This window comes from Martes martes (genome assembly GCF_963455335.1).
Source record: "Martes martes genome assembly, chromosome: 4".
Classification (NCBI taxonomy): Eukaryota; Metazoa; Chordata; class Mammalia; order Carnivora; family Mustelidae; genus Martes; species Martes martes.
The window spans coordinates 113,884,952-113,912,575 of NC_137891.1; the positions used below are offsets into that span (position 1 = coordinate 113,884,952).

The window sequence follows — 27,624 nt, forward strand, 5'->3', positions numbered from 1 at the left end:
AGTTTTTTCTGGGTCAGAAATTCAGGAGCAGTTTAACCAAGTGGTTCTGGTTTAGAGTCTCTTACGAGTCTACAGTCATCTGAAGGCTTAGCTGGAGCTAAAGGATGAGGTGTTTTAGGTGGCCCTCTCACAAGGTTGAAAGTTGAAAGTTGGTGCCAACTATTGGAGACATCACTGCCCTCAAAGGGATTTCTCTTAGTAAAGGATTTAGACAAGTACAGAAACAAGCACAATGCAGTATGAGTAGTGCTGTAATTGAGGAGGTATATAGGACACTATAATGGGAGTTTAGTGTTAGGATAATGCTTCAAGAAAGGCTAACTGAGGAATGATTGAGCTAAGACATTAAAGCTATGTAGGAGTTAAAGAAAGACAATAAATAGAGTTCACTGGACAGAGGGAATGGCATATGTGAAGAATAAAAATAAGAAGAAAGAAGAGGTTGCTTGAACTAAAAAAAGTTCATTGTAGCTGGAGGTAAGTATCATAAGGAATACTGGTAAGATATGAGGCTGGAGCAGTGAATAGGGAGTGAAATCATATACAATCTAGGACACCAGTATAAGAACCTGAGTCATTATCTCAAGATCTGAGATAAATTTAAATTTAAATAAATTTAAATACTTTAAATGCCATAAAGTATTTAAACTAAGGGAGTGACAAAATGAGGTTTGAATTTTATGAAATAGAGACACAGAGATTTGCTGGAGCCAGCCAGTAAAGGCTTCCAAGAACCAGTTGTTAAATTTTTAGGAATTTTGTGACTCTCTTGTTAAAACAGCCATATGAACAATTAAGTCATATAACATAATTAAATTGTGATAGGACAAAGGTAATAAGTAATCAAACTTTAACATTTTCTACTTATTTTTACATTTTACTACTACCTGTGCTTTTGAGGTTATTTAGACCCCTTGTATCTGTTCGGTGGAAATACCATATAATAGTGTTCCACTGTATATTTCTTCCCAACTCATCGTTCAGTAATGTTAACGTTGATAGCTTGAAAGGAGCCACGGTGGGAGGATTTACATCACATTAGTTGTCAAACTACAAATCGGGACTGGATTTTTTTATTGACTATCTAGACCAGATGTTGGCAGACTGTAGCCTAGCCCATAGCTCAAATCTGTCTGGTTGCCTGTTTTTAGAAGTAAAGCTTTATTGGAATACAGCCTTGCCTGTTTCTTTATGTATTGTCCGTGGCCACTTTCACAGTGCAGCAATGGGAGGTACAATATTGGTGATACATTATATGGCCCATAAACCTAAAATATTTACTATCTGGCCTTTTAAGGAAAGGCATTTGATGCCTGTGCTTGATTTTTAATGCAGATAAAAGTTTAAAAATATGTTGTATCTTCAGCCTATGCATTATGACTAGCACAAAATTTTTAAGGAAATTTCCCTTCTGTATTTGATTACTGTTACCAGAATCAACAAAAAACTTGCTCACATTATTAACAAATGAGTGAAATTGTAACATAAGTCTTTGTTGTTTCACTTTCATCTTTTCTCTAACAAAAATATTCAGTCAACATTTATATCAAAACTTTACTTTTCCCCAGTTTCAACCATTGATGGCTCATGGATGCAGTAGTTTAGAAAAAAATCAGTGGAAGCGTTCTGTGAGAATACAGTGACTGTACAGAATGGGCAATGAGTATTGTATATCTTATTATCTATATGTTATATTCTATATATCCTCTATATCAGTTTATATTAAAAAATATAATAAACTTATTCATGAACACATGTGTACACACACACACACACACACACACAAACAGCCCTAGGAGAAAGCTGATTGCTAGACAATTTTTTTTAATTAACATATAATGTATTATTTGCCCCAGGTTACAGGTCTGTGAATTGTCCAGCTTACACATTTCACAGCATTCACCATATCCCATGCCCTCCCCAATGTCCATCACCCAACCACCCTCTCCATACTCCCCTCCTCCCAGCACACACAGTTTGTTTTATGAGATTAAGAGCCTCCTATGGTTTCTCTCCCTCTGGATCCCATCTTGTTTCGTTTTTTTCCTTCCCTACCCCCCAAACTCCCCACCTTGCCTCTCGAATTCCTCCTGTCAGGGAGATCATATGATAATTCTCTTTCTCTGATTGACTTATTTCGCTAAGCATAATACCCTCTTGTTGGGTGCCTGGGTGGCTCAGTGGGTTAAGCCGCTGCCTTCGGCTCAGGTCATGATCTCAGGGACCTGGGATCAAGTCCCGCATCGGGCTCTCTGCTCAGCGGGGAGCCTGCTTCCCTCTCTCTCTCTCTCTGCCTGCCTCTCTGCCTACTTGTGATCTCTCTCTGTCAAATAAATAAAATCTTTAAAAAAAAAAAACCCTCTTGTTCCATCCACATCATTGCAAATGGCAAAATTTCATTTCTTTTGATGGCTGCATGGTATTCCATTGTATATATATACCACATCTTCTTTATCCATTCATCTGTTGATGGGCATCTAGGTTCTTTCCATCGTTTGGCTATTGTGGACATTGCTGCTGTAAACATTCGGATGAACATGCCCCTTCGGATCACTACATTTGTATCTTTAGGGTAAATATAGTGCAATTACTGGGTCATAAAGTAGCTCTATTTTCAACTTTTTGAGGAACCTCCATGCTGTTCTTCAGAGTGGTTGCACCAGCTTGCATTCCCACCAACAGTGTAGGAGGGTTCCCCTTTCTCTGCATCCTCGCCAGCATCTGTCATTTCCTGACTTGTTAATTTTAGCCATTCTGACTGGTGTGAGGTGGTATCTCGTTGTTGTTTTGATTTGTATTTCCCTGATGCTGAGTGATGTGGAGCACTTTTTCATGTGTCTGGTCTCCATCTGGATGTCTTCCTTGCAGAAATGTCTGTTCATGTCCTCTGCCCACTTCTTGATTGGATTGTTTGTTCTTTGGGTGTTGAATTTGATAAGTTCTTTATAAATTTTGGATCCTAGCCCTTCATCTGATATGTTATTTGCAAATATCTTCTCCCATTCTGTCAGTTGTCTTTTGGTTTTGTTGACTGTTTCCTTTGCTGTGCAAAAGCTTTTGATTGTGGTGAAGTCCCAGTAGTTCATTTTTGCCCTTGGTTCCCCTGCCTTTGGCAATGTTTCTAGGAAGAAGTCGCTGTGGCTGAGGTTGAAGAGGTTGCTGCCTGTGTTCTCCTCAAGGGTTTTGATGGGTCCCTGTCTCACATTGAGGTCTTTCATCCATTTTGAGTCTATTTTTGTGTGTGGTGTAAGGAAATTGTCCAGTTTCATTCTTCTGCATGTGGCTGTCCAACTTTCCCAACACGATTTGTTGAAGAGACTGTCTTTTTTCCATTGGACATTCTTTCCTCTTTGTCAAAGATTAGTTGACCATAGAATTGAGGGTCTATTTCTGGGCTCTCTATTCTGTTCCATTGATCTGTGTGTCTGTTTTTGTGCCAGTACCAGTCTTGAGGATTATAGCTTTGTAATAGAGCTTGAAGTCTGGAATTGTGATGCCACCAACTTTGGCTTTCTTTTTCAACATACCTCTGGCTATTCAGGGGTCTTTTCTGGTTCCATACAAATTTTAAGATTATTTGTTCCATTTCTTTAAAAAAATTAATGGTATTTTGATAGGGATTGCATTAAATGTGTAGATTGCTTTAGGTAGCATAGACATTTTTACAATATTTGTTCTTCCAATCCAGGAGCATGGAATGTTTTTCCATTTCTTTGTGTCTTCCTCATTTCTTTCATGAGTACTTTATAGTTTTCTGAGTATAGATTCTTTGCCTCTTTGATTAGATTTATTCCTAGGTATCTTATGATTTTGGGTGCAATTGTAAATGGGATTGATTCCTTAATTTTTCTTTCTTCTGTCTTGCTATTGGTGTATAGAAATGCAACTGATTTCTGTACATTGATTTTATATCCTGATACTTTACTGAATTCCTGTACAAGTTCTAGCAGTTTTGGAATGGAGTCTTGGGTTTTCCACATAAAGTATCATATCAGCTGCAAAGAGTGAGAGTTTGACCTCTTCTTTGCCGATTTGGATGCCTTTACTTTCTTTTTGTTGTCTGATTGCTGAGGCTATACCTTCTAGTACTATGTTGAATAACAGTAGTGATAGTGGACATCCTGCCATGTTCTTGACCCTAGGAGAAAATTTCTCTGTTTTTCCCCATTGAGAATGATATTGGCTGTGGGTTTTCCATAGATGGCTTTGATGATATTGAGATATGTACCCTCCGTCCCTACACTTTGAAAAATTTTGATGAAGAAAGGATTCTGTGCCTTTTCAAATGCTTTTTCAGCATCTATTAAGAGTATCATATGGTCCTTGTTCTTTTTTTTTTATTAATGTATTGTATCACATTGATTGATTTGTGGATGTTGAACCAACCTTGCAGCCCTGGAATAAATTCTGCTTGGTCATGGTGAATAATCCTTTTAATGTACTGTTAGATCCTATTGGCTAGTATTTTGGTGAGAATTTTTGCATCTGTGTTCATCAAGGATATTGGTCTGTAATTCTCCTTTTTGATGGGATCTTTGTCTGGTTTTGGGATCAAGATAATGCTGGCCTCCTAAAATGAGTTTGACACTTTTCCTTCCATTTCTATTTTTTGGAACAGTTTCAGGAGAATAGAAATTAATTCTTCTTTAAATGTTTGGTAGAATTCCCCTGGGACGCCCTCTGGCCATGAACTTTTGTTTTTGGAAGAAATTTGATGACTGCATCAGTCTCCTTACTGGTTATGGGTCTGTTCAGATTTTCTACTTCTTCCTAGTTCAGTTTTGGTAGTTTATATGTCTCTAGGAATGCATTCATTTCTTCCAGATTGTCAAATTTGCTGGCGTATAGTTGCTCATAATATGTTCTTATAATTGTTTGTATTTCTTTGGTGTTGGTTGTGAAATCTCCTCTTTCATTCATGATTTTATTTATTTAGGTCATTTCTTTTTTCTTTTTGGTAAGTCTGGCCAGGGCTTTATCAGTCTTATTAATTCTTTCAAAAACCCAGCTCCTAGTTTCGTTGATCTGTTCTACTGTTCTTTTGGTTTCTGTTTCATTGATTTCTGCTCTGATCTTTATGATTTCTCTTCTCCTGCTGGGTTTAGGCTTTCTTTGTTGTTCTTTCTCCAACTCCTTTAGGTGTAGGGTTAGGTTGTATACTTGAGACCTTTCTTGTTTCTTGAGAAAGGCTTGTATCATTATATACTTTCCTCTCAGGACCATCTTGGCTGTGTCCCACAGATTTTGAACAGTTGTGTTTTCATTTTCATTTGTTTCCATGAATTTTTTCAGTTCTTCTTTAATTTCCTGGTTGACCCATTCATTCTTTAGTAGTATGCTCTTTAGCCTCCATGTATTTGAGTTCTTTCCAACTTACCTCTTGTGATTGAGTTCTAGCTTCAGAGCATTGTGGTCTGAAAATATGCAGGGAATGATCCCAATCTTTTGGTACCAGTTGACACCTGATTTGTGACCCAAGATAGGTCTATTCTGGAGAATGTTCCATGTGCTCTAGAGAAGAATGTGTATTCTATTGCTTTGGGAGGGAATATTCTGAATATATCTGTGATATCCGTCTTGTCCAATGTGTCATTTAAGGCCTTTATTTCCTTGTTAATCTTTTGCTTGGATGATCTGTCCATTTCAGTGAGGGGGGTATTAAAGTCCCCTATTATAATTGTATTATTGTTGATGTGTTTCTTTGATTTTGTTATTAAATGGTTTATATAGTTGGCTGCTCCCATGTTAGGGGCATAGATATTTAAAATTGTTAGATCTTCTTGTGGGACTGACCCTTTGAGTATGATATAGTGTCCTTCCTCATTTCGTATTATTGTCTTTGGCTTAAAATCTAATTGATCTGATATAAGGGTTGCCACCCCAGCTTTCTTTTGATGTCCATTAGCATGGTAAATTTTTTTCTACCCCCTCACTTTAAATCTGGAGATGTTTTTGGGTGTAAAATGAGTTTCTTGTAGATAGCGTATTGATGGGTTCTGTTTTTTATCCATTCTGATACCCTGTGTCTTTTGATTGGGGCATTTAGCCCATTTACATTCAGAGTAACTATTGAAAGATCTGAATTTAGTGCCATTGTATTGCCTGTAAGGTGACTGTTACTCTGTATCGTCTTCTGTTCCTTTCTGGTCTACTACTTTTAGGCTCTCTCTTTGCTTAAAGGACCCCTTTCAGTATTTCCTGTAGGGCTGGTTGGTGTTTACAGTTCTTTTAATTTTTGTTTGTCCTGGAAGCTTTTTATCTCTCCTTCTATTTTCAATGATAGCCTAGATGGATATAGTATTCTTGACTGCATATTTTTCCTCATTTAGTGCTCTGAATATATCATGCCAATTCTTTCTGGCCTGCCAGGTCTCTGTGGATAAGTCTGCTGCCAATCTAATATTTCTGTCATTGTATGTTACAGACTTCCTGTCCCAAGCTGCTTTCAGGATTTTCTCTTTGTCACTAAGAGTAGTAAGTTTTACTATTAGATGATGGGATGTTGACCTATTTTTATTGATTTTGAGGGGGATTTTCTGTGCCTCCTGGATTTTGATGCTTGTTCCCTTTGCCATATTAGGAAAATTCTCTACTATAATTTGCTCTAATAAACCTTCTGCCCCTCTCCTCCTTCTGGAATCCCAATTACTCTAATATTGTTTCCTCTTATGGTGTCACTTATTTCTCGAATTCTCCCCTTGTGGTCCAGTAGTTGTTTATCTCTTTTTTGCTCAGCTTCTTTATTCCTCATCATTTGGTCTTCTGTATCACTAATTGTCTCTTCTGCCTCATTTATCCTAGCAGTAAGAGCCTCCATTTTTTATTGCACCTCATTAATAGCTTTTTTTATTTCAAGTTGGTTAGATTTTAGTTCTTTTATTTCTCCAGAAAGGGATTTTATTTCTCCAGAAAGGGTTTCTGTAATATCTTCCATGCCTTTTTCGAGCCCTGCTAGCACCTTGAGAATCATCATTCTGAACTGTAATTCTGACATATTAGCAATATTTGTATTGGTTAGGTCCCTAGCCTTCGGTACTGCCTCTTGTTCTTTTTTTTGTGGTAAGTTTTTCTGCCTTGTCATTTTATCCAGATAAGAATATATGAACGACAGAATAAAATACTAAAAGTTTGACAAGACCCTAGAAAAATGTATGCTAATGAATTCAGAAGAGACCCAAAACCGGGGGGAGAAGAAAGGGAGATATATATATGTGTGTGTGTGTGTTTGTGTGTGTGCGTGTGTGTGTGTGTGTGTGTGTGTGTGTGTATGAATGACTGGTGAATAGAACAGAGCCACCCACTTGATTTTGGGTGTATTCTAGTCTCTTAGAACAAACTACCTCCCAAAGTTTTAAAGAAAGAAAGACTTATATATCTATAAAAATAAGAGTAAACACAATGAAGGGATAGAATATGACTGTAAAGTTGAAAATTTAAAAAAAAATTATAAAAAAGGAATTGATAAGATAAGTTGGTTGGAAAAAGAGAAAAAAAAAGAGGAGAAAATGTGTTCAGACTGGAGACTAGAACAAAGCCATGTGCTAGATTTAGGGTATATTTTGATCTATTAGAGGAAATCGTATCCCAAAATTTTAAAGAAAAAAAAACCTGTACATATACAAAAATAAGGTTAAATATAATGAAGGGATAAAATATAACTATAAAAATGAAGGTTTAAAAAAATATATATTATTTTTAGAAAGGTATTGTTAAGATAAACTATTTAAAAAATGCTAAAAGAGGAAAGAGGAAGGGCGCCTGGGTGGCTCAGTGGGTTAAGCCTCTGCTTTCGGCTCAGGTCATGATCTCAGGGTCCTAGGATCAAGCCCTACATCGGGTTCTCTGCTCAGCAGAGAGCCTGCTTCCCCCCTCTCTCTGCCTGCTTTTCTGCCTACTTGTGATCTCTCTCTCTGTTAACATAAGGAAATAAAAAATCTTTCAAAAGAAAAAAAAAAGAGGAAAGAGGAAAGGTTAAAAAAAGAGAATAAGAAAAAAAAAAGTTAAAAAATATTTAACTTTGCAAGACTGAAGGAACACAGGGGGAAAGCCATGAATTCCATGTGTTGCATTCCTCTAGCTCTGGAGTTCCACAGTTCTCATTAGTGAACTTGGTCTTGGCTGAATGTTCTTGCTGATCTTCTGGGGGAGGGACCTGTTGCCGTGATTCTCAAATGTCTTTGCCCGAGGCGGAATTGCACTGCCTTTGCCAGGGGCCAAGCTAAGTAATCTGCTCAGGTTTGCTCTTAGGAGCTTTTGTTCTCTGAATGCTTTCCATAGAGCTTTGGAGGACAGGAATGGAAATGGCAGCCTCCCAATATCCGGGCCTGGAGGAACTGAGAGCTCAGGACCCCACTCCTCAGTGCGCCCTCAGAGAAAAGCAGTCAATCTCTCCCGTCTCCCAGATCTCCTGTTACACTCTTTACTCACCTGGCCTGTGACCAAGCATTTCTATCTCTGGCACATGGCCCCATTTGAAGTCTCCAAACCCAGCAGATTACTGCTGCACGTTTCTGTGCCACTCCTCCTGGAGAAAGAACGAGGGGGTCTCTCTGGATCTGCCACTATGGGGTCCCTGCTGGAAGAGCAGTGGCCCAACTGTGCCTTGGATCATGGTTTAAGGTAACCCTGAGTTGAGAGCTCACTCCTCGGCTCTGTCTCTGTATCGGCTGCCCCGCTCCATTACTTGGGAGCTCTACCACACTCAGACATCCCTGATCTTTCCGTGTCCCCGCGGGACCTGAGACCACACTGTCCCCGCGAGGACTCCACCCCCGCTTAGCCTCTGGAGTGATGTCCCTCAGAGGAGCAGACTTCTAAAAGTTCTGATTTTGTGCTCTGCTGCTCCACCGCTTGCCGGGAGCCAACACCCACCCCCCCGCCGTGGTCTTTCTTCCTGTCATTTCGGATTCACTTCTCCACACATCGTACTTTCCAGAAAGTGTTCAATTTTCTGTTCCTAGAATTGCTGTTCTTCTTCTCTTCTATCTCCTGTTGAGTTTGTAGGTGTTCGGAATGGTTTGATAACTACCTAGCTGAACTCCTGGGACCTGATGTCATTTCAGTCTGCTACTCCTCTGCCATCTTGCTTCTCCCCCTAGACGTTTTTTTTTTAATGAATTTATTTATTTGTTCGGGGTGGGGGCATAAGGAGGGGGAGTGGGAGGGAGGCAGAGGGAGAAGCAGGTTCTCCACCAAGCAGGGAGCCTGACATGGGGCTCAGTCCCAGGAACCTGGGATCATGACCTGAGCTGAAGGCAGATTCTTAACCTCTGAGCCACCCAGGTGCCCCTGATTTTTAGACATTTATAAGCACAGCACAGGGTACACATGTGACCATATGCAGACTGGCAAAATATTTAAAGCAGTATCTGCTTAACGTGAAGCAGAAGTATCTAAGATACAAGAATAAGTAGTTTAATTATTACACTTCTAAATTTGTTATATTTAGAAATTTTGGTATTATAGTACTGTCAGGTGCTAAATTTCTCCAACGATCACCGTGCTGTAAATTTTTGATATAAATGATTGCTACATTTCAACTGGAGTTAATAGAAGAGAAAAATATTTTGCATACCCTACTTTTCTGTAACATATTTTCTTCATATTTTGTTGTTTCTGGATCAGTATTAATTGGCTATGGTATTGTAGAATACAGTTTTGGGGTTTTTCTTTGTGAAATTTTGAGGTGGTAGAGTTAAGTACTAGGCTTTTCCTGGGAAGATTAGAATTATGATATAATTGAACTTCTATTCTCTTTTGTAGTGTAATGTAAATGTTCATTAACATTTATTGCTTCAGAAAGAATATAATCATTAAATATTATCTAGTTAATATACTCTCTTAGTACCCATATTCTCTGTTAATCTATTGTCCAAATTAAGTGTTTGAAAGTTCTCAATTTTTGTTCTTGCATAAAAATGAACAGCTCTCAGGGGCGCCTGGGTGGCTCAGTGGGTTAAAGCCTCTGCCTTCAGCTCAGGTCATGATCCCAGTGTCCTGGGATCGAGCCCCACATCGGGCTCTCTGCTCAGCAGGGAGTCTGCTTCCTCCTCTCTCTCTCTCTGCCTGCCTCTCTGCCTCCTTGTGATCTGTCAAATAAATAAATAAAATCTTAAAAAAAAAAAAAAAGAACAGCTTTCACAGTCACCAGTGATTTGAATTGTTTTAAGGTTAAGTTCATTTTTAATTTTAACTTTTTATGCAGCACTTGTTTATATGAGTGTTGTTTCTTAATGCTTAAAGATAGAATGTTATTCTGTATATTTGGTCTTCATTTTATATCAAGTTCAGGAAATAATGGCACTTTTTTTCTCATCTAATCATGAATCTATTTGTTTTCAAAATTTGAAGCATATTTTACTTTTATCACATGGTTTATTTTTGGTTTGTTTTGTTTGCCGCCCTAGAACAAGGAAGAAGTGATGGCTGTAAGGCTCCGGGAAGCAGATAGCATAGCTGCTGTGGCTGAATTACAGCAGCACATTGCTGAGCTGGAAATCCAGGTACCATATGAAAATAATAAAGTACACATAAAAATAATTTCTCTCTGTACCTGAAGAGTGACTTTTATCTATCTTCCTCTTAATGACTGTGATTCTATTTTCAACACATATTCATTTCCAAGTCCTTTTTTTGGTGGTAACATAACATATAACATAAAATTGACCATTTTAAAGTGTAAGTTCTATGACATTAAGTACATTCACATTGTACAACCAGTCAGTCTCCAGAACTCTTTTCGTCTTGCAAAACTGAAAATCTCCCTATTGAACATCTCCTCATGCCCATCTTCCCCGAACCTCTGGAAACCACCATTCCGTTTTTTATCTCTGAATTAGACTAGTCTCGGTACTGCATGTAAGTAAGACGATATAGCATTTGTCTTCTTTTTTAAAGATTTTATTTATTGTCAGAGAGAGAGAGAGAGAGAGAGTGCACACAAAAAGGGAGAGCGGCAGGCAGAGGGAAAAGTAGTCTCCCTGCTGAACAAGGAGCCCCATGCAAGGCTCCATTCCAGGACCCCGGGATCATGACCTCAGCCGAAGGCAGACACTTAAGTGACTGAGCCACCCAGGGGTCCCTGTCTTTTTTTTTTTTTTAAAGATTTTATTTATTTATTTGAAAGTAAGAGAGTTGAGAGAGAGCATGAGAGGGGAGAAGGTCAGAGGGAGAAGCAAACTTCCCATGGAGCTGGGAGCAGATGCGGGACTCAATCCTGGGACTCCGGGATCATGACCCAAGCCAAAGGCAGTCGCCCAACCAACTGAGCCACCCAGGCGCCCCTCCCCCCCCCCTTTTTTTAAGATTTATTTATTCATTCTAGAGAAAGAGAGTACACAAGTCAGGGGAGGGGCTGAGGGAGAAAGAAAGAGGGAAAGCAGACTCCTCACTGAGCAAGAAGCCCGACAGATCAACCTACAAACTGACCCACCTACAGACCACATAGCTTAATCCCAGGATGCTGAGATCATGACCTGAGCCAAAATCAACACTTGGCCACTTTAACTAAGCCACCCAGTTGCCGCAGTATTTGTCTTTTTATGACTGGATCTTTTCACTTAGCATAATGTCATTAAGGTTTATCCATGTGTAATGGATAATATGTGAAAAATAATATATGAAAAAATTTCCTTCCTTTATAAGACTGAGTAATATTCCATTGTATCTGTATACCACATTTTGTTTGTTTATCCATTGGTAAACACTTGGTTTGCATCCACCTTTTGGCTATTGTGAATAATGCTTCTGTGAACATAGTTGTATAGATGTTGTACAGATCTCTTTGAATCCCTGCTTTCATTTCTTTGGGATTTGCCCAGAAGTGGGATTGATAGATCATATGGTAATCCTGTTTTTAATTATTTGAGGAATTGCTGTACTATTTTCCACAGCAGCTGCACCATTTTACATTCTTGCTAGCCAGTGCACAAGGGCTCTTATTTCTCTGCGTCCTTACCAGTACTTGTTAATTTTCTGGGGTTTTTGTTGTTGTTTGTTTTTTTGTGGTAGCCATCCTAATCAGAATGAAGTTGTAGCTCATAGTGGTTAACATTTCCCTAATTAGTGATGTTGACCATCTTACCATTTGCTTTTTGCTATTTGTATATCTTCTTTACAGAAATGTCTGTATGAGTCCTTTGCTCATTTTTTAAATCAGGTTTTTGAGTTATCGAAGTTCCTTATATATCCTTAGGGTCAATCCCTTATCAGATAGATAATTTGCAAATGTTTTCTCCCTTTCTTTGGGTTGCCTTTTTGTTCTGTTACTGTTTTTTGATGCACAAAAGTTTTTATTTTTGTTGAAGTCCAACTTAACTTAGTCCTGTTCTTTTGTTGCCTCTGCTTAAGTCCACATTTGATAGTTTACCATATTTGTACATTGCCAAAGCAATTTTTGAAAGAAGATTCAAAACTCAGTATTTTGTCACCCTATGTCCTATTTCTTATTGTATTTATAAGGTAGTAAATTTCTAATATGGGAAAAATATTGTGTTTAAAATCTTATTTCTTTCAAAATGTGTTATATTTTATTCCAAGCCATAGTACAGTTTTTGCTGCAACATCTAGAATTTTCTTTCCACTTAAAATATCCTTTGAACAAAATTTCAATTTAAAATTTGGTTATTTTCTAAGACTTACATGTATTATAGCTTCATCTTTTGATCTGGGTCAAAAGTAATCATGATACATTATGATTTGTGTAAGTTTATTAAAAAATTAGCCTTTATGTTCTGTTGCTAATATTCCTTGTAAAATAGCACATACTCAGAAAAACTTCAAACATGAACTGACTTCATGACATATTTGTAATCAGTAATTTAAAATCATGCTATCATATTCAATTCTAGTTTAAGCCTGGAGTTTTCTAACATCAAGAAAATTGTGAAATTTTGCTACATTTCTATGCATGTTAGTCACAAACAGCAAGATTTATATCATTGTTTTTATTTATTCTGAAATACTTATGAAAGTGAAGAGCCTGATATGCTGCAAGTTTTATTTAAAATGGAATGCAGCAAGTTACATCATTTCTGAAAATAGAAAATGCATGAAATTTTTACTATCAGGAATATGTTGGCATCAAATGGCTCTTGATTAAATAATCCCTGGAATCCTAATTGCTAAATTCATTGGTATTTTTTCAGTATTTATCCTGCTTGAGTTTATCTCATTTATCGTTGTTGACCAGTCATCCTCTTTACATTCTCTCCTCCCATAGCTTTCCCACCACAACTCACTTTTGCCTTACTTCTTTCTTGTTTATTGTTTTAGTCTTCTTATCATCTCTGAATGTTTGTATTCCTCTGAGAATCCCAAGTTTTTGGCCTTTTAAAGGCTGTATTCAAATGAAGGATCTCACTTACATGGCTTTAGGAGCCATCCGTACAACAGATCCTAATGTAACTCCAGCTCTTACATGTTTCCCCCAACCAATAATTTTTAAACTTTTAAAAATATTATTAGCACAATATACCAAGAAGTTCATAATACAAAGCTACATTATAATATGGGTAAACATATTACCCATATAGTCATGGCGGAGGTCAAGATACAGAATATTGCCTGTATCCAGAAGTCTACCCAATCACACCTGACTCCCTTGTCCCGAGTTTTGTGGTAGTCTCTCCTTTGCTTTTTCTTATAATTGTGTCATCTTCATATGCCTCTCTGATTTGTACAGTTTAGTTTTCCCTGTTTCTGAACTTTGAATAGAGTGTTCTTGGATATCTTTGTTTCTTCTTTCTTTGTTCAACATTATTTTAGTAAGAGTAATCATTTTTATTGTCATGTGTTCCCATTTTATGACTATATCACAATGTATCCACTCTAGTATTATTGGTCATTTGGGAGTTTGTGGATTGGGACTGTTTAGAACAGTGCTGTGATTATAAGCAATCTTGTGCACTATTCTGACTACATGTACATGTTTCTCTAGTGTGGAATGTTTGTGTCACAGAGCATGCAAATCTTCAACTTTATTTTCCAAAGTGCTTGGTACCAGTTTAAACTCCCAAGAGTTTGAAAGTTCTTGAAAGTATGAAAGTTCTTGCTTGTTCCATATCCTTCTTAACATTTGGTGGTGTCAGATGTCTTAACTTGTGCCATTCTGGTGGGTATGCAATGATATTTTGTTGTGGTTTTAATTTCCATTTACCTGATTATTAATGAGGCTAGCCATTTGGATTTCCTCTTTTGTAAAGGTCTGCTGAAGTCTTTTTATATGTATTTTTCTGGTGGGTTTTTGTCCTCTTGGATGTATAGTTATTTACTTATTGATGTTATGTTTTGTAAATACTGGTTCCCACTCTGACTTGTCTTTTGTTGTTCTTTAACTTATTGTGTCTTTTGATGAGTAGACCAGTAGTTTTAATGGACTCTAGACCACTCCACCTGGAAGTTGCGCAGGCACTTCAAATTCAACATGTTTAAAATTATGTGTTCCTGTTTCGTCCAAATTTTTTTTTCTTTCTGTATCTCTAGTCTTGATCAGTGGTAGCATCTCTTAACAGATTGTTCAACCTAGTAAGAACTTCACTTAGTCCTTTCTTAACTCTCTACATGAAGGCTATATAGAGAATATGTAAATGTTCAACTTTACTAGATAATATCAAATTCTTTTACAAAGTGCTTGTGCTAGTTAACATAACCAACATTTTACCTTCTCACATACTCTTGTAGTTTTGCTTTCAGATAATTTTTTAAAGATTTTATTTATTTATTTGTCAGATAGAGAGAGAGCACAAGCAGGCAGAGTGGCAGGCAGAGGCAGAGAGAAGCAGGTTCCCCACTAAGCAAGGAGTGTACTGTGGGACTCAAACCCAGGACCCTGGGATCATGACCTGAGCCAAAGGCAGCTGCTTAACCAACTGAGCCACCCAGGTGTCCCACTTTCAGATAATTTTTAATAACTCATGAAGACTGAAGTATCTTGCCCAACTCCTCAGTTCCTTCAAAAGAGGAAAGTCTGGAATAAATCTAAAACTAAATCAAAGGTGATTTTAATTTCAGAAACTTTTCTTTTAATCTCTTAGCCTTTCTGTTCCCCTGGCCATTCCCTGAATTATTCTGTCTGCAGCCTTACCTGAACTATTATAGTAACTTCCTAGTCAGTTTCACTTCTCCAGCCTCAGCTCTTCCACAGAGCTATCTGAGTTAGCTTTCTAAAAAATAAGAATTTTTACTGACTGCCTTTTACCTAGCAAATCATATCAGAATTTCTCAGCCTAAAATGCTTACCTTTTCATTGTTTCCCAAACCTGCATTGCCCATCTCATCTTTCAGCATTATCTCTTCATACTCCTTCCTTACCCCTTACACACACACCCACGCACACACACAGAGTTTTCAAAATTTTCACATATTTTCAAAATTCTGTACCATTGTGCAAGCTACTGTATCTTCCTAAATTGTGTTTCTCTGTATCCCTAGTCCTCTGCTTTTAAGGTATTTCTTTTTACTGAGTTGGCTTTGCTACCTTACTATTAATACATTTAGTAAATGTGTTTTCAGTAAATGTCTTGATGATTCAACTTTCATGCATTTATTTACTCATTACATGCAGATCCATAATAGATCTCTTGCTAAAATCTGAAACTCCTTTCTCAATTATAAGAATAGTACATTTTAGGTTATTCTTAGTCATGGAAATACTTTAGATCATTTTCAAGTTCCACTAGGGGGAGAACTCTGTCAAATATTTTGTACTTCATATCTCTTCAGATCAACTCTTCCAATTAATATTACTCTCTTGTGAATAAATTTTTTCCCTGTAAACCAGTTTCTCTCTAACTCTTCATTTAATAAATTATGTTATTATGTAATCTGTTGATATGATTAAGATCTGCTTTTTAAAGTATTTATGAAAATTATACTTTTAAAAGTATCCTATTTAGATAAGGAAATACATTAGATGAACAAATATTCATTTTTATAAACACTAACATTCAGTGGTAGACACACTTGTGAGGCTAAAGTTTATTAAATTCAATTTCAAAGATTTTTTTAGTCATCTTGAAACCTTCACTCTGATTTAAAGTTTATAATATTTCCCTATGTTATTATTTGAGGTATTTGTATCTGTAATATACTTAAGATTTTTATAATCTTTTCCTCCTTGTCTTTGGAGGAGCTGTTTTATATTAGTGTCTCACAGTGAATTTAACCTTCTTTAAGTGTAGCAATTTTCAAATTTTAGCCATTTTCTTAGAACTATTTGAGAAAGTTATTAGCTAGGTTTCCTCCTCAAACAAAATGCCATTTTACATCAAAATGATGGATTTTAGTCATCATTCTATTATAATGCTTGTTTCAAGCAGATATACACCTATAAAATTAAGAGGTTAAACTCTAAGTATTCATTAAACATAAAAATTATACCATGTATGTCATTTTAATATCTTTTGGCCATTCAGAAGTACCATTATGAATTTTAAATACTATATAATCCTTTCATTTCATTCAGATCTCTATGATTTTATTAGATAAAACTCCTTTGGCTATATTTCTATCCAAAATAATACTACTATTCTGATCACTGTGCTCTTCTGCCACTTCATGTTTCATCAAAACAATTATTTCTTGCCATAAAATATACCTTTCTTGTTATTCTTGTTGTCCACATTCTCCACCAGTGGAAGCTCAGTATGAGGAATTTCTAGCCAGTCATTCAATTGCTGTATATCTCAGCACTTGGTATATAATGCTTGGTACATAGCCATCGCTCAACTATTTGTATTAGATGTTAAAGTAATACAATAATTCGCTCATCTGCTGTTTCTACAAGTGACTTTTACTGTATATACTTTGAGTATTCCAATTTTTAAAGTTCAGAGATTATCACTGTTTTCACACATGCATCAATTTGCATATATTTTTTATCATTAGGTCACTGGTGAGGATGATAGAATGATCTCAAGACTCTGTCTAAATGCATTTGTCATCTTATAGAAGGAGGGACTGAACATCGGTATCTTCTTTGAAAGGTTGTTAAATAGAATTTAAACCTCTGAAAATTCGCGTATATTTATTGTTGGCGTCAGTGGCTTCAGTTACATCTGAGTTACTCTGAGGTGATGTGAGTTGTTACCTTTTAAGGGAGAATTTTGTTTTTTTCTTCCTATCTGTACATATACTTTACAAGCTGATTTTCTGGTTTCTCTATTTAAATAGCCTACAAAAATAAATATGATAGAAACTGATCAGAATAAAAAGCTTCAAGAAATTTAATTATTATTAAGAACAAGCAGATTTTAAATCCTAAATGACTCTGTGGTCACAACTTTTTGTCTTTTTGTTTTCTCATTATTGCTAGAGATTTTGTATTTGTTAAGAATATAAGATTTTGAAGTCAAACTACTTACTAAGTATCTTTGACAAGTTACTTAACCTATCTTTTTATTTATTCATTCAGAACAGAGAATCTGAAAGTTTTCTGCTTTAGAGCTGTTGGTATTAAATGAGAAAGCGTTTGTAAGTCATGCAGATTTGGGGAAAGAATTGTCTGCTAAGGTACCAGTAAGGGCAAAGAGCCTAAGGCCAGGAGCATATCTGAGTAGAGTCCCTGCGTGAAGTAAGAGAGGAAGTAGAGGACGTCTGAGAGGTAAATAGGGCAGATTATGTAGGGCCTAAGAATTTTGGCCTTTCTCTGAGTAAGATGGAAAGTCATTAGAGGATTTTGAGCATAGGAGTGATCAATTAGTAGACACTTAACCTATTAAGATAATTTAATTGAACTTGATTCAGAAAAAAAATTTCTTATAAGAGTAATTCATAGTATTTAGGAGGGAGGAAATGGTGGTTAAAAAGTGTTTCCTCCTCTTGGTGGAATTTTCCACCTTTATTCTATTGATCCAAATGTTATTTTTTAGTCCAAGGCTTTATTTTTATATTCACACTGAATAAAACTTGATCTGCTTTGCGGGTGGTGGAACAAAACACAGAAAAATTAATTTTTGCTCATAGTTGAGGAAAACACGTGGGAATTGAACTCAAGATTTCTGATACTTAACCCAGAATTGAGTTTGTATTTTGGTTATTATAAAGATAAGCATATTAATTTGTCATAACCATTTTAAAAGCTTCTGTGGGTCAAGCGCATCTATAAAATTAATGCTGCTTTGTTATAAGTAATGGAAAATTTTTAAGCTAAAACTGTATAGTTCTACTCAAATCCAACTTTTTGTTCTTTTCCTGGTACCCAGTAACATTTACCCACTTTCGTTAGTTTGCCCAGCAGATAACCTCTAGGGATGCCTCAGATGGGCAATACCCCAACCACTCTAGGCTTAAGAAACACCCACTCAAAATTCTGTTCTGACCTAAAATGAATGAGTTAGGTTTAAATCAGTGTGCCCAGATCAGTATGCAGTTTTGGCAGAGATGGAGAGGAAGTGATAAAATCTTTGTCACTGTACTTTAAAATACATGTTTTAATAATGTTAAATTGCAGTGACATTACTAAATGATGGAGTTTATCATAAAGTTTTGTGATCAGTTTGTGCTTTTCAATTTCCTGAGCTAATTTGTTAATAGTTTCACAACAGGTGGTAGTTAATATGCCAACTCTTGGCTAACAAACTTCTTTTTGGAAGATTTTTTTTTCCCCTTTAAGTACAATGGTTTCCGTTTTGAGCAACTTGCTTGAAGTATTTTTCATTTTTCTTAAATAATTTTCTCAAAATTTTAAACACTTTCAAATTAAAAAAAAATTAGCTATTCTCTAATTTTATCTAGTTTTAACAGTAATTCTCAACAGAAGAAGTTAGGTATGTAGGATATTTTATTCAGCTTGCTGTGTAGTCGATTAAGGATTATAAAATTCAGTTAAAATTTTATTTACTTAAGTGCTCAGATTCTTTGGTACCCAAATTTAGTATACAGTTAAATATAAAGAAATTAGGTACCTAGAAGCTTTTAAGGTATTGCTGTATTTAGAAATGAAGAATATCATTCAGATACCCAAGAAGAGCTCATTGTAGCATCTGAAGAATTAGTGATGGAGGATTAGACTCTTAAATACCATAATATCAGCAATCATCTTGGTGTTAATAAAAGTTAATTTGTGTACACCTAGCATACACATCTTGGTTTCTCATACCATTCTCTAATGAGGGAAACCAAGGCTCCTCAGAGAAATAGCTGATTCCAATACTGGGAGAGGAAATACAGTAAGGACAAAGATGAGCCTAGACACCTTGTAATACTAGAGAAAGGAAGGACTTAAAAACAAAACAAAACACTACATTAATAGGAGTATCTTAAAAGGACAGAAGAACCAACAGAAAGAGTTCCTGATGGCCAAAGATAGGACAAATGAGGAAAAAATGCTTAAAATCATAGTAGATTTTAATTCACAGTATAAAATAAATACCCATGAGTCCACTGATATAAATAATGATTAAATAAATTAACAAGTGGGAAAGAAGAGATAAATTTCTATACAGAAGAATTCCAAATAATTGTTGTAGATATTGTATTCTTAAGGAGAGGAAGAAGAGGTCCTTTTCCGTAAGTGTGGACTGTGTACAATGACTCCCTCAAAGGGTATAGTATGGAAAGGGCAGGAAAAAAAGAGTAACTTTACATGGAGAAACTTGACAGACACTGCCTCACACAGATAATCAAGGTCAACATCAGTAGTTATCAATCATACTGATAGTATGTACTATGGTGTGATGAAAACAGTGCTTCTGTAGTCTTCCAGTAACCCTTAAATCCCAGTCTTAACATGAGAAGAAATACCTGACAAATTTCGATGGTGGGGCATCCTACAAAATACTTGACCAACACTCCTCAAAGCGCATCAAAAAGAGGTGAAGTCTGAGAAACTATCAAGAGGAACCTAAGGAGAGGAACCTAAGGAGACATGACAGCAAAATGTAATGTAATATTGTATTCTCCATAGGATCTAGGACAGAAGAAGGACATTAGCTTAAAAACAAACAAACAAAAAACTAAGAGAATTTGAACAAACTATAGACTTTGGTTAGTAATAAGTTATCGATATTGGTTCATTAATTGTAACAAATTTACCATACTAATGGAAGATATTATTGATAGGGGAAATTGAGTGCAGAAGGTATATGGAAACTATCTTCTCATTTTTTCTGTAAACCCAAAACTGTTCTTTAAGAAGTCTGGTGTAAAAAATATTTTATGTAATTTCATGGTTTTTAAGGACCCCTGGAATTCTATAAATTTAAGTATTTGTCACGAAATTGCTTTGCTTTTAATTAAACTATGATTTAAAGAAATATAGCTTTTGGACCTTGTGCAAATGCTCATTTTTCATGTGGGCATGTAGTTGGTCCTATAAGAAAGATCACTTTATTTTATTTTATTTTTTAAAAGATTTTATTTATTTATTTATTTACTTGACAGACAGAGATCGCAAGTAGGCAGAGAGGCAGGCAGAGAGAGAGGAGGAAGCAGGCTCCCCGCGGAGCGCAGAGCCCGATGTGGGGCTCGATCCCAGGACTCCGGGATCATGACCTGAGCCAAAGGCAGGGGCCTTAACCCACTGAGCCAACCAGGTTCCCCGAAAGATCACTTTAAAATATGTGTGTATTTGTGTGTTTCTCTTCTCAAATGGAATTAAGTCAGTTTTAGCATTAAAAAAATTTTGAATTTATTCTCTCTCTTCCATACTTTTACAAATTACCTTATTATTTTCTTAAAAATATTTATATGTACTTTTTTTTCCTAGTTACTAAACCATAAAAAATATTCAAACCTTTTTGTCCATGACTTTAAATTACCGGAAACTGTTTTAGAAACTTAGAATGGTACGTGATATGAGTATGATTTGTCTTTAGATGTTTCAAATGAGTCACCTTGAAGTCACAGGGAGGCTACCATTTACCACATTTACTATTATGATTAACTTTTCTTAGGGCAAAGTACAAATCAGTAATAACTTACTAAAGCTTAGTGGTTGCTATTGATGTTTCAGTAAGGTTATGTTGATTAATCACAGTGATTACTTATCAACTGTCAGGGATTTACTCAAATCATTGGTTTTCTTCTACTATAGTAATTTCATATGCAGTTATAATTTGCTTAATACATTTTGCTTTAATATATGCATTGAAAATATCAAATTAGAACTTAAAAATTGTCCCCCTGCTACAAGTTAATATGGTTGCTTCTGTGACCGTTGAACATAGTTTCATAATATAGCCTTGAAAAAAGTATTATTTAACCTTAAAAACAGTCAAGATAATGCCTTCTTAAGGTATCTGAAATAGTTTAACTTTTACAAAGGAGAGAGAGAACTTGATATATTTTTAGCATAGTTTCTCTTTGTGTTACATTTTTCATATGTGAGTGTAATTTAAAATATTTTTAAAATGTAAGCTTTACACTTGCATTTGAGACTAAGCAACCTGCATTGTGTCATGACCCTTCTAATACCACAAACTTTCTGTAATACTACTCCCAGTGAAAAACCCACATCCTATGTATAACCTTAGATTTATTTTGAAATCTCTATGAAGAGAGCATAGAGAGATTACTAATTGTTTCTGTTATTTCCTTTAAGGGTGTGATGTCTATTTGTAAACTATGTTTTAAGTTTTAATATGTGAGGCTTAAAATGTTAAACTATATTAAGTATTGATTTCCTAAAGTTATAAAAATGTAACTATACATTTTAATTGAGAATTGGGTGATATATTACACATCTGCAGAACATTAAAAAAAGAAAAAACAACATTACTTCCAGTAGCCAATACTTCTGATATCACTGGCTAGAAGAATACTAATAAGCAAATGCAAATTTAATGATAAGCCACTTTTTTTTCTGTCTTATTGCTGTTCTTGTTTTTACTATTTCCTTCCATTTTAGAATTATTTTGTGTTCTTTATGTAACTTCTTAAGATGGATGCCTAAATCCAACATCATTTTTATTATTTAAAAATATTGGTAATTACTCATCAATAGGAGAATTGTTAAGCCATAATAAATCCATTACGAAAGAATAAAGATCTGCAAGACATAGTAAATGAGAACAACAAGTTATAGACAGAATGTAAATCATAATTCCATGTGTGTTTTTAAAAGTATATGTGTGTGTATTACTTGTTTTACACATACTTAAATACATCAGGGTGTCTGGTGTGATTCCTGTCAAAGCTGTTAACAGTGTTCCCTCTGGGTAGAGTAGAGGGCTTGGTGCAAAAGAGTAAGGGACCGGAATTCACTTTTTACACTATATGAACTTATTACTATGTTAATTTTTAAAATGAATACACATTTAAATAACTTTTAAGGTAATCATTGCTAGAAAGGAGATAAGATTAGAACTTCCAAATAATCATAGGAAAATAGCAGCAAAGACAACTTGATCCACCTAGCAAAAGTGCCACACTCATTCTACGGTCTTGACATCCCTGAGTTTTCTGGCTTCTGCCTACTTTTCTGACTACAGTATCATCACACTCTGCTTCACATGTTATGTTCTAGCAACCTCGTCCTTCTTTTTATTTCCTGAACCAAGGTTATTCATTCCTAATTTAAGGCTTTTGTTCTTGCCCTACCCTACATTCGGAACATGCTCCCTGAGCTTCCCCTGGTGGTTCCTTCTCATTGTTTTTATCTCAACTTAAAAGTCACCCACTCAGAGTTTTCCTGACCACCTTTGTAAAATTGGCCCCTCACACCATTACTCTCTATTTCATCATCATGTTGTATATTATTTATGACTCTTCTCAGGGTCTTTAATTATCTTCACCTTAAGAATTAAATCACTCCTACATATAATATATTAGAACTTTGTTTATCTTATCTACTGCAGTTTTCCTTTTGGCTGGCATATAACAGGAGCTGAAAAAATAATTGCAGGATGAGGGTGCCTGGGTGGCTCAGTGGGTTAAGCCTCTGCCTTTGGCTCAGGTCATGGTCTCAGGGTCCTGCGATCAATCCCCGCGGTGGGATCTCTGCTAAGCAGGGAGCCTGCTTCCCCCCCTCTCTGCCTGCCTCTCTGCCTACTTGTGATCTCTGTCTGTCAAATAAATAAATAAAACCTTTAAAAAAATAATTGCAGGATGAATCTTAGGACAGAAAACAGCCGTGTGTAAGGGAGTTTGATATTCTATGCCATAAGAGGTGGTAGAATGTTCTAAGAACTGTATATGTAAAGATTTATTTATTTAAATGATGCTGCCCCAGAAGTAGATTGAAATTGATCCTATAATTTCCTATCCAACCATCTAACAAAATAGTAAATAATAGGTTTTTGGTTTTTTTTTTAAGGCAAATACTTTTCTACTGAAAGCAGCCTGAGAGGAAAAAAGAGCAAAACCTAGTACGATAAACTTTAAACGTGACAGCTTAAGAAAGAAATAGACTAGACTAGAGCAAAGAGGCCCAGCAGGGCTTGGCTTCTAACCTGAACTGTCTCCTCCTGTCCCTCACCAAGCTGTATAGGTAAGTCAGCAAAATCCTCAGAAGTATCGATTCATCATATCCCAAACGTGGAGAGAAAGAAAATGAGTATGTAATTTTCTGACTGAGGAATTGTAAAAATTTCTGGAGGGTACAACCCAGTCAAAGATATTAAAAAGTGAACTTCTGAATTTTAACTTATATGAAGACCTTGGGGACAACACACTGAATTTGGGGAACTATATGACTCCTAAACCCAGGTTTTGACATATATCCCCCCAGTTAGGTAATACAGATATTTAACAAAATTTTGGAAGAATAAACAGAGCCCTTGTTTAGCCATGTTCTTCCCTCCCTGTGCTATCCCTCAGACTATAGAAAAGTCAAAACAAACTTGAACTTGGAGGACAAAGAAAATAGATTTTAAATATGGTGGAAGGGGAGTTAATAAGTAACCCATATTCTTAAAGCATTAGGAATATCTGGGTAGTGACCTAGCTATGAGAAGAAGAAATGACATGGCAACTTGATTTATATTATTATAGCAGAGAAAGTGAAAGAAATACTATTTTAAAAAGATCCCAGCCAAGAAGAAAGGTAAGTCAAGGATAAGAGAGGAATTACAGTTGGTGCCCACTATAAAACAACCATGGATTCAATAAAATTAAGAAATCAAAAGATACAATGATTTTTTTTTAAAAAAACCCAGATAAGATTTACTGCTAAGGAAACAAATTGAAACCCAATATATCATTGCGGAAACAATAAAAGAATAGTCTGTTCAATATATAATGCTGAAAAGCTTGAGATAATCATAGTGAATGCAGAGATTAAGAATGTAAAACAAGTATAGCTAGCAGGTATGGATGAAATGTAGATAATCTAACACATAAAGATAACTGGTGTCCCACAACAAGTGGAAAGAAGATATATTCAAAAATATGAACAATCCCACATTTGAGTAAGATTGTGGTACTTGTCTTCCCTTAACCAACTTATTTCACTTAGCCTTCTACTCTTTGGGTACATTGGCAGGATCTCATTCTCTTTTTTTATGACTGAGTAATATTCCATTGGGTATATGTACCACATGATTTCTCACATATGTGGAATTTAAGACCAACACAAGGACACCTGGCTGGCTCAGTCAGAAGAGTGTGCAACTCTTGATCTTCGGGTCATAAATTCAAGCCTCATGTTGGGTGTAGGGATTATGTAAATAAATAAATAAACCAAAGAAAGAAAAAAGAGACAAACCCAGACTTAAATACAGAGAGCAAACTGGTGATTACCAGTGGGGAGAAGGGTAGGGGAATGGATGAAATAAAGAGGATTAAGAGTATACTTACCTTCATGAGCACTATGTAATGTATAGACTTGTTGAATCACTGTATTATACACCTGAAAATAATATAACACTGTATGCTAATTATACTTCAATTAAAAAAATATATAGACAAGAAGTCATCCCTGAAATTCAGAAAGATTCAAATACACAAATCAAAAGAATACCCTGTGTTCTAGGAAAATTTGACAGAATACTCCATAAACACTTAAAGCAGATTATGCACAAAGTTGTAAGGAACATTAAGACTTGTCCACATCTCTCTCAGCATATTCAATGCCAGAAACCAGTGGAACAGTGGCTCTGTTGCATTGATAGGCACTAGCCACATAATGGGTGATTTAAATTTAAATTGATTTAAGTTAAACAAAATTAAAATCAGTCTCTCAGTCATATAAGCTCAGTAACCTCATGTTTGGACATTTATTTGGAAAATTAGAATTGCAATTCAAGGGACACAGATTTAGGTAGAAACCTGACTCATGTTCCTTGTATTTTCTATCAATTTTAGCTAAAATTTAAGATTTAATTTTCATCTTTATATTTTTTCTTTTGTGTGAATTATTTAAGGTAAACCTGTATAACTTTACAGAAACAATTATTTCTCTTTTTTAAAAAAGCTGGGTGTACATACTCTAGGATGTTAACATTGATCATTGAAATTGTTTTTCTTTACTTTTTTCCCCTCAGGTCTTTAAATTCCTCTATATAACAGGTGAACTCCAAATCATAAGCTAAAGGTGATGAATATTTGATGGAGGAGCATATACAGGGGGAAAAAAATGACTCAATAACTGTACTATTCACAGCCAAGCCAAACCATCTCATTGAAATTGTTGAGAGAAAATTAATTTTATAGTATTAGTTAATAATCTCAAATGTATAAAATATTATTGATACTATCTTTATATGGGCTGTCTTTGATTTTATACCTTGTTCTCCCTTGACTTAATATGGGAAGGAGTTACTGAATTGATAAATAATTATAATTTGGTTTTTCATATTGGCCTTCTCCTCTACATGATAAAAAATGGCTGGCTCCCTGTCAAATTCTAGTATTATAATAATGTAATAAGTTGATAAAACTTCTTGTTGGAAAAATCAGCTCTTTATGTTTCTTTTAAACAAATGAGAAAAGAAATGTGCAGCCAAGAATATTCTATCCAGCAAAGCTGTCATTCAGAATAGAAAGTGAGAGAAAGACTTTCCCAGACAAAAACTAAAGGAGTTTATGACCACTAAACCAGCCCTACAAGAAATATTAAAGGGGACTCGTTGGGAAAAAAAGACCAAATGCAATAAAGACTAGAAAGGAACAGAGAACATCACCAGAAACACGAGATTTACAATGGCACTAAATTCATACCTAACAATAATCACTGCAAATACAATGAAATATTACTTAGCTATCAAAAAAAAAAATCTTGCCATTTGCAACAATGTGGATGAAGCTAAAGTGTATTATGCTAAGTGAAATAAGTCAGAGAAAGACAAATAACCATATGATTTCACTCATATGTGGAATTTAAGAAACAAAATGGATAAACATATAGGAAGGAAAGAGAGGGAAGTAAGCCAGGAGACTCTTAATGATAGAAAACAAACAGGGTTGATGGAGGAAGGTAGGTGGGGATGCATTAAAATGGGTGGTAGGTAATATATGTTAATTTTTAAAAATTTAAAAAAATAAATGGGTGATGGGCATTAAGAAGGGCACTTGTTATGATGAGCACTGGGTGTTATGCATAAGTGATGAATCACTTCATAAATTATATTCCTGAAGCGAGTATAGCACTATATGTTAACTAACTGGAATTTAAATAAACATTTGGGGGAAAAAAATGAGAGAAGAGCACGTGGTATCAGTGAGATGAATATATAGGAAGCTGTCTAGTCATTCAATGCTAAGGAACACATGACAAACTTTGACAGCTAAGGATTGTACTCCCCAACTTTGGTTGAGTGTCGCTCTTTATGGAGGGTCTAGGAAAAGATATATGAATCAAACATAAAATTATCAACATCATTTTTAGAAAAACAATTCTAACACATAATCCTGCCGTGGTTTGTCTCACAAATATGGATGTAGGCTCGAAACCTGATTTCTACCAGCTTTTCCCATGGGATCCTTGATACGTTAGCCAGTGAGTCTGTTTAGTCCTCTAGTGCTGTTGGATCTAGGCCATACTTAGGTCAAGCCACCTCTGAGGGTAATGCACAGGTACAGGGGCCATGTCAAAAAAGAGGACAGCTTATTTATTTATCAGGCTGGAGAAAATGCTGCTAAGAGAAAGAAGTGGTGATAAGAATCCAGAGTATGAAAACAATAGTCTAGAGCAAATGGTTTTTAAGCTAACAGAAGAGGATCTCGAGAAATAACAATGCTGGGTAATAGAATGGCAAGAAGATGAAATGATGTATACTTAGATTTAGAAAGGCTTTTTGAAACTAATTCTTCAAAAGTCTCAGTATCCCAAGACAGCACTCCCAAAGGACTTGGCAGGTCTTAACCCAGCCTAGCCTGACAGTGTTTACCATTAGTAAACAGGGTATCATCATCTATCCTTTCCTCATAGGCAAAGGAGCAAGACAAAAGCTGCTGTATGGTGCACACCTCTTTGGTGTTTAACTTTGTGGTATTAAAAACAAGAACAAGGGGCGCCTGGGTGGCTCAGTGGGTTGGGGCCTCTGCCTTCCGCTCAGGTCATGATCTCAGCGCCTGGGGATCTGACCCCACATCGGGCTCTCTGCTCAGCGGGGAGCCTGCTTCTCTGCCTACTTGTGATCCCTCTGTCTCTGTCAAATAAATAAATAAAATCTTTAACAAAACAAAAAACAAAAACAAAACACTAAGCCAAGAAACAAAAGCAGAGATGAATCTCTCACGGAGATGATA

The 27,624-nt window shown here is 35.8% G+C and overlaps 1 protein-coding gene across 2 annotated transcripts in view; it reads left to right on the top strand.

The window, feature by feature from the left end:
* Positions 1 to 27,624, top strand: part of EVI5 (ecotropic viral integration site 5) — a 199,076-nt gene that overhangs the window by 133,691 nt on the left and 37,761 nt on the right. For both annotated transcript variants that reach the window (XM_080800425.1, XM_080800426.1), the window contains one exon: positions 10,407 to 10,502. In XM_080800425.1, the coding sequence (XP_080656551.1) occupies positions 10,407 to 10,502 (96 nt within the window). The remainder of the gene's footprint in view (positions 1 to 10,406; positions 10,503 to 27,624) is intronic.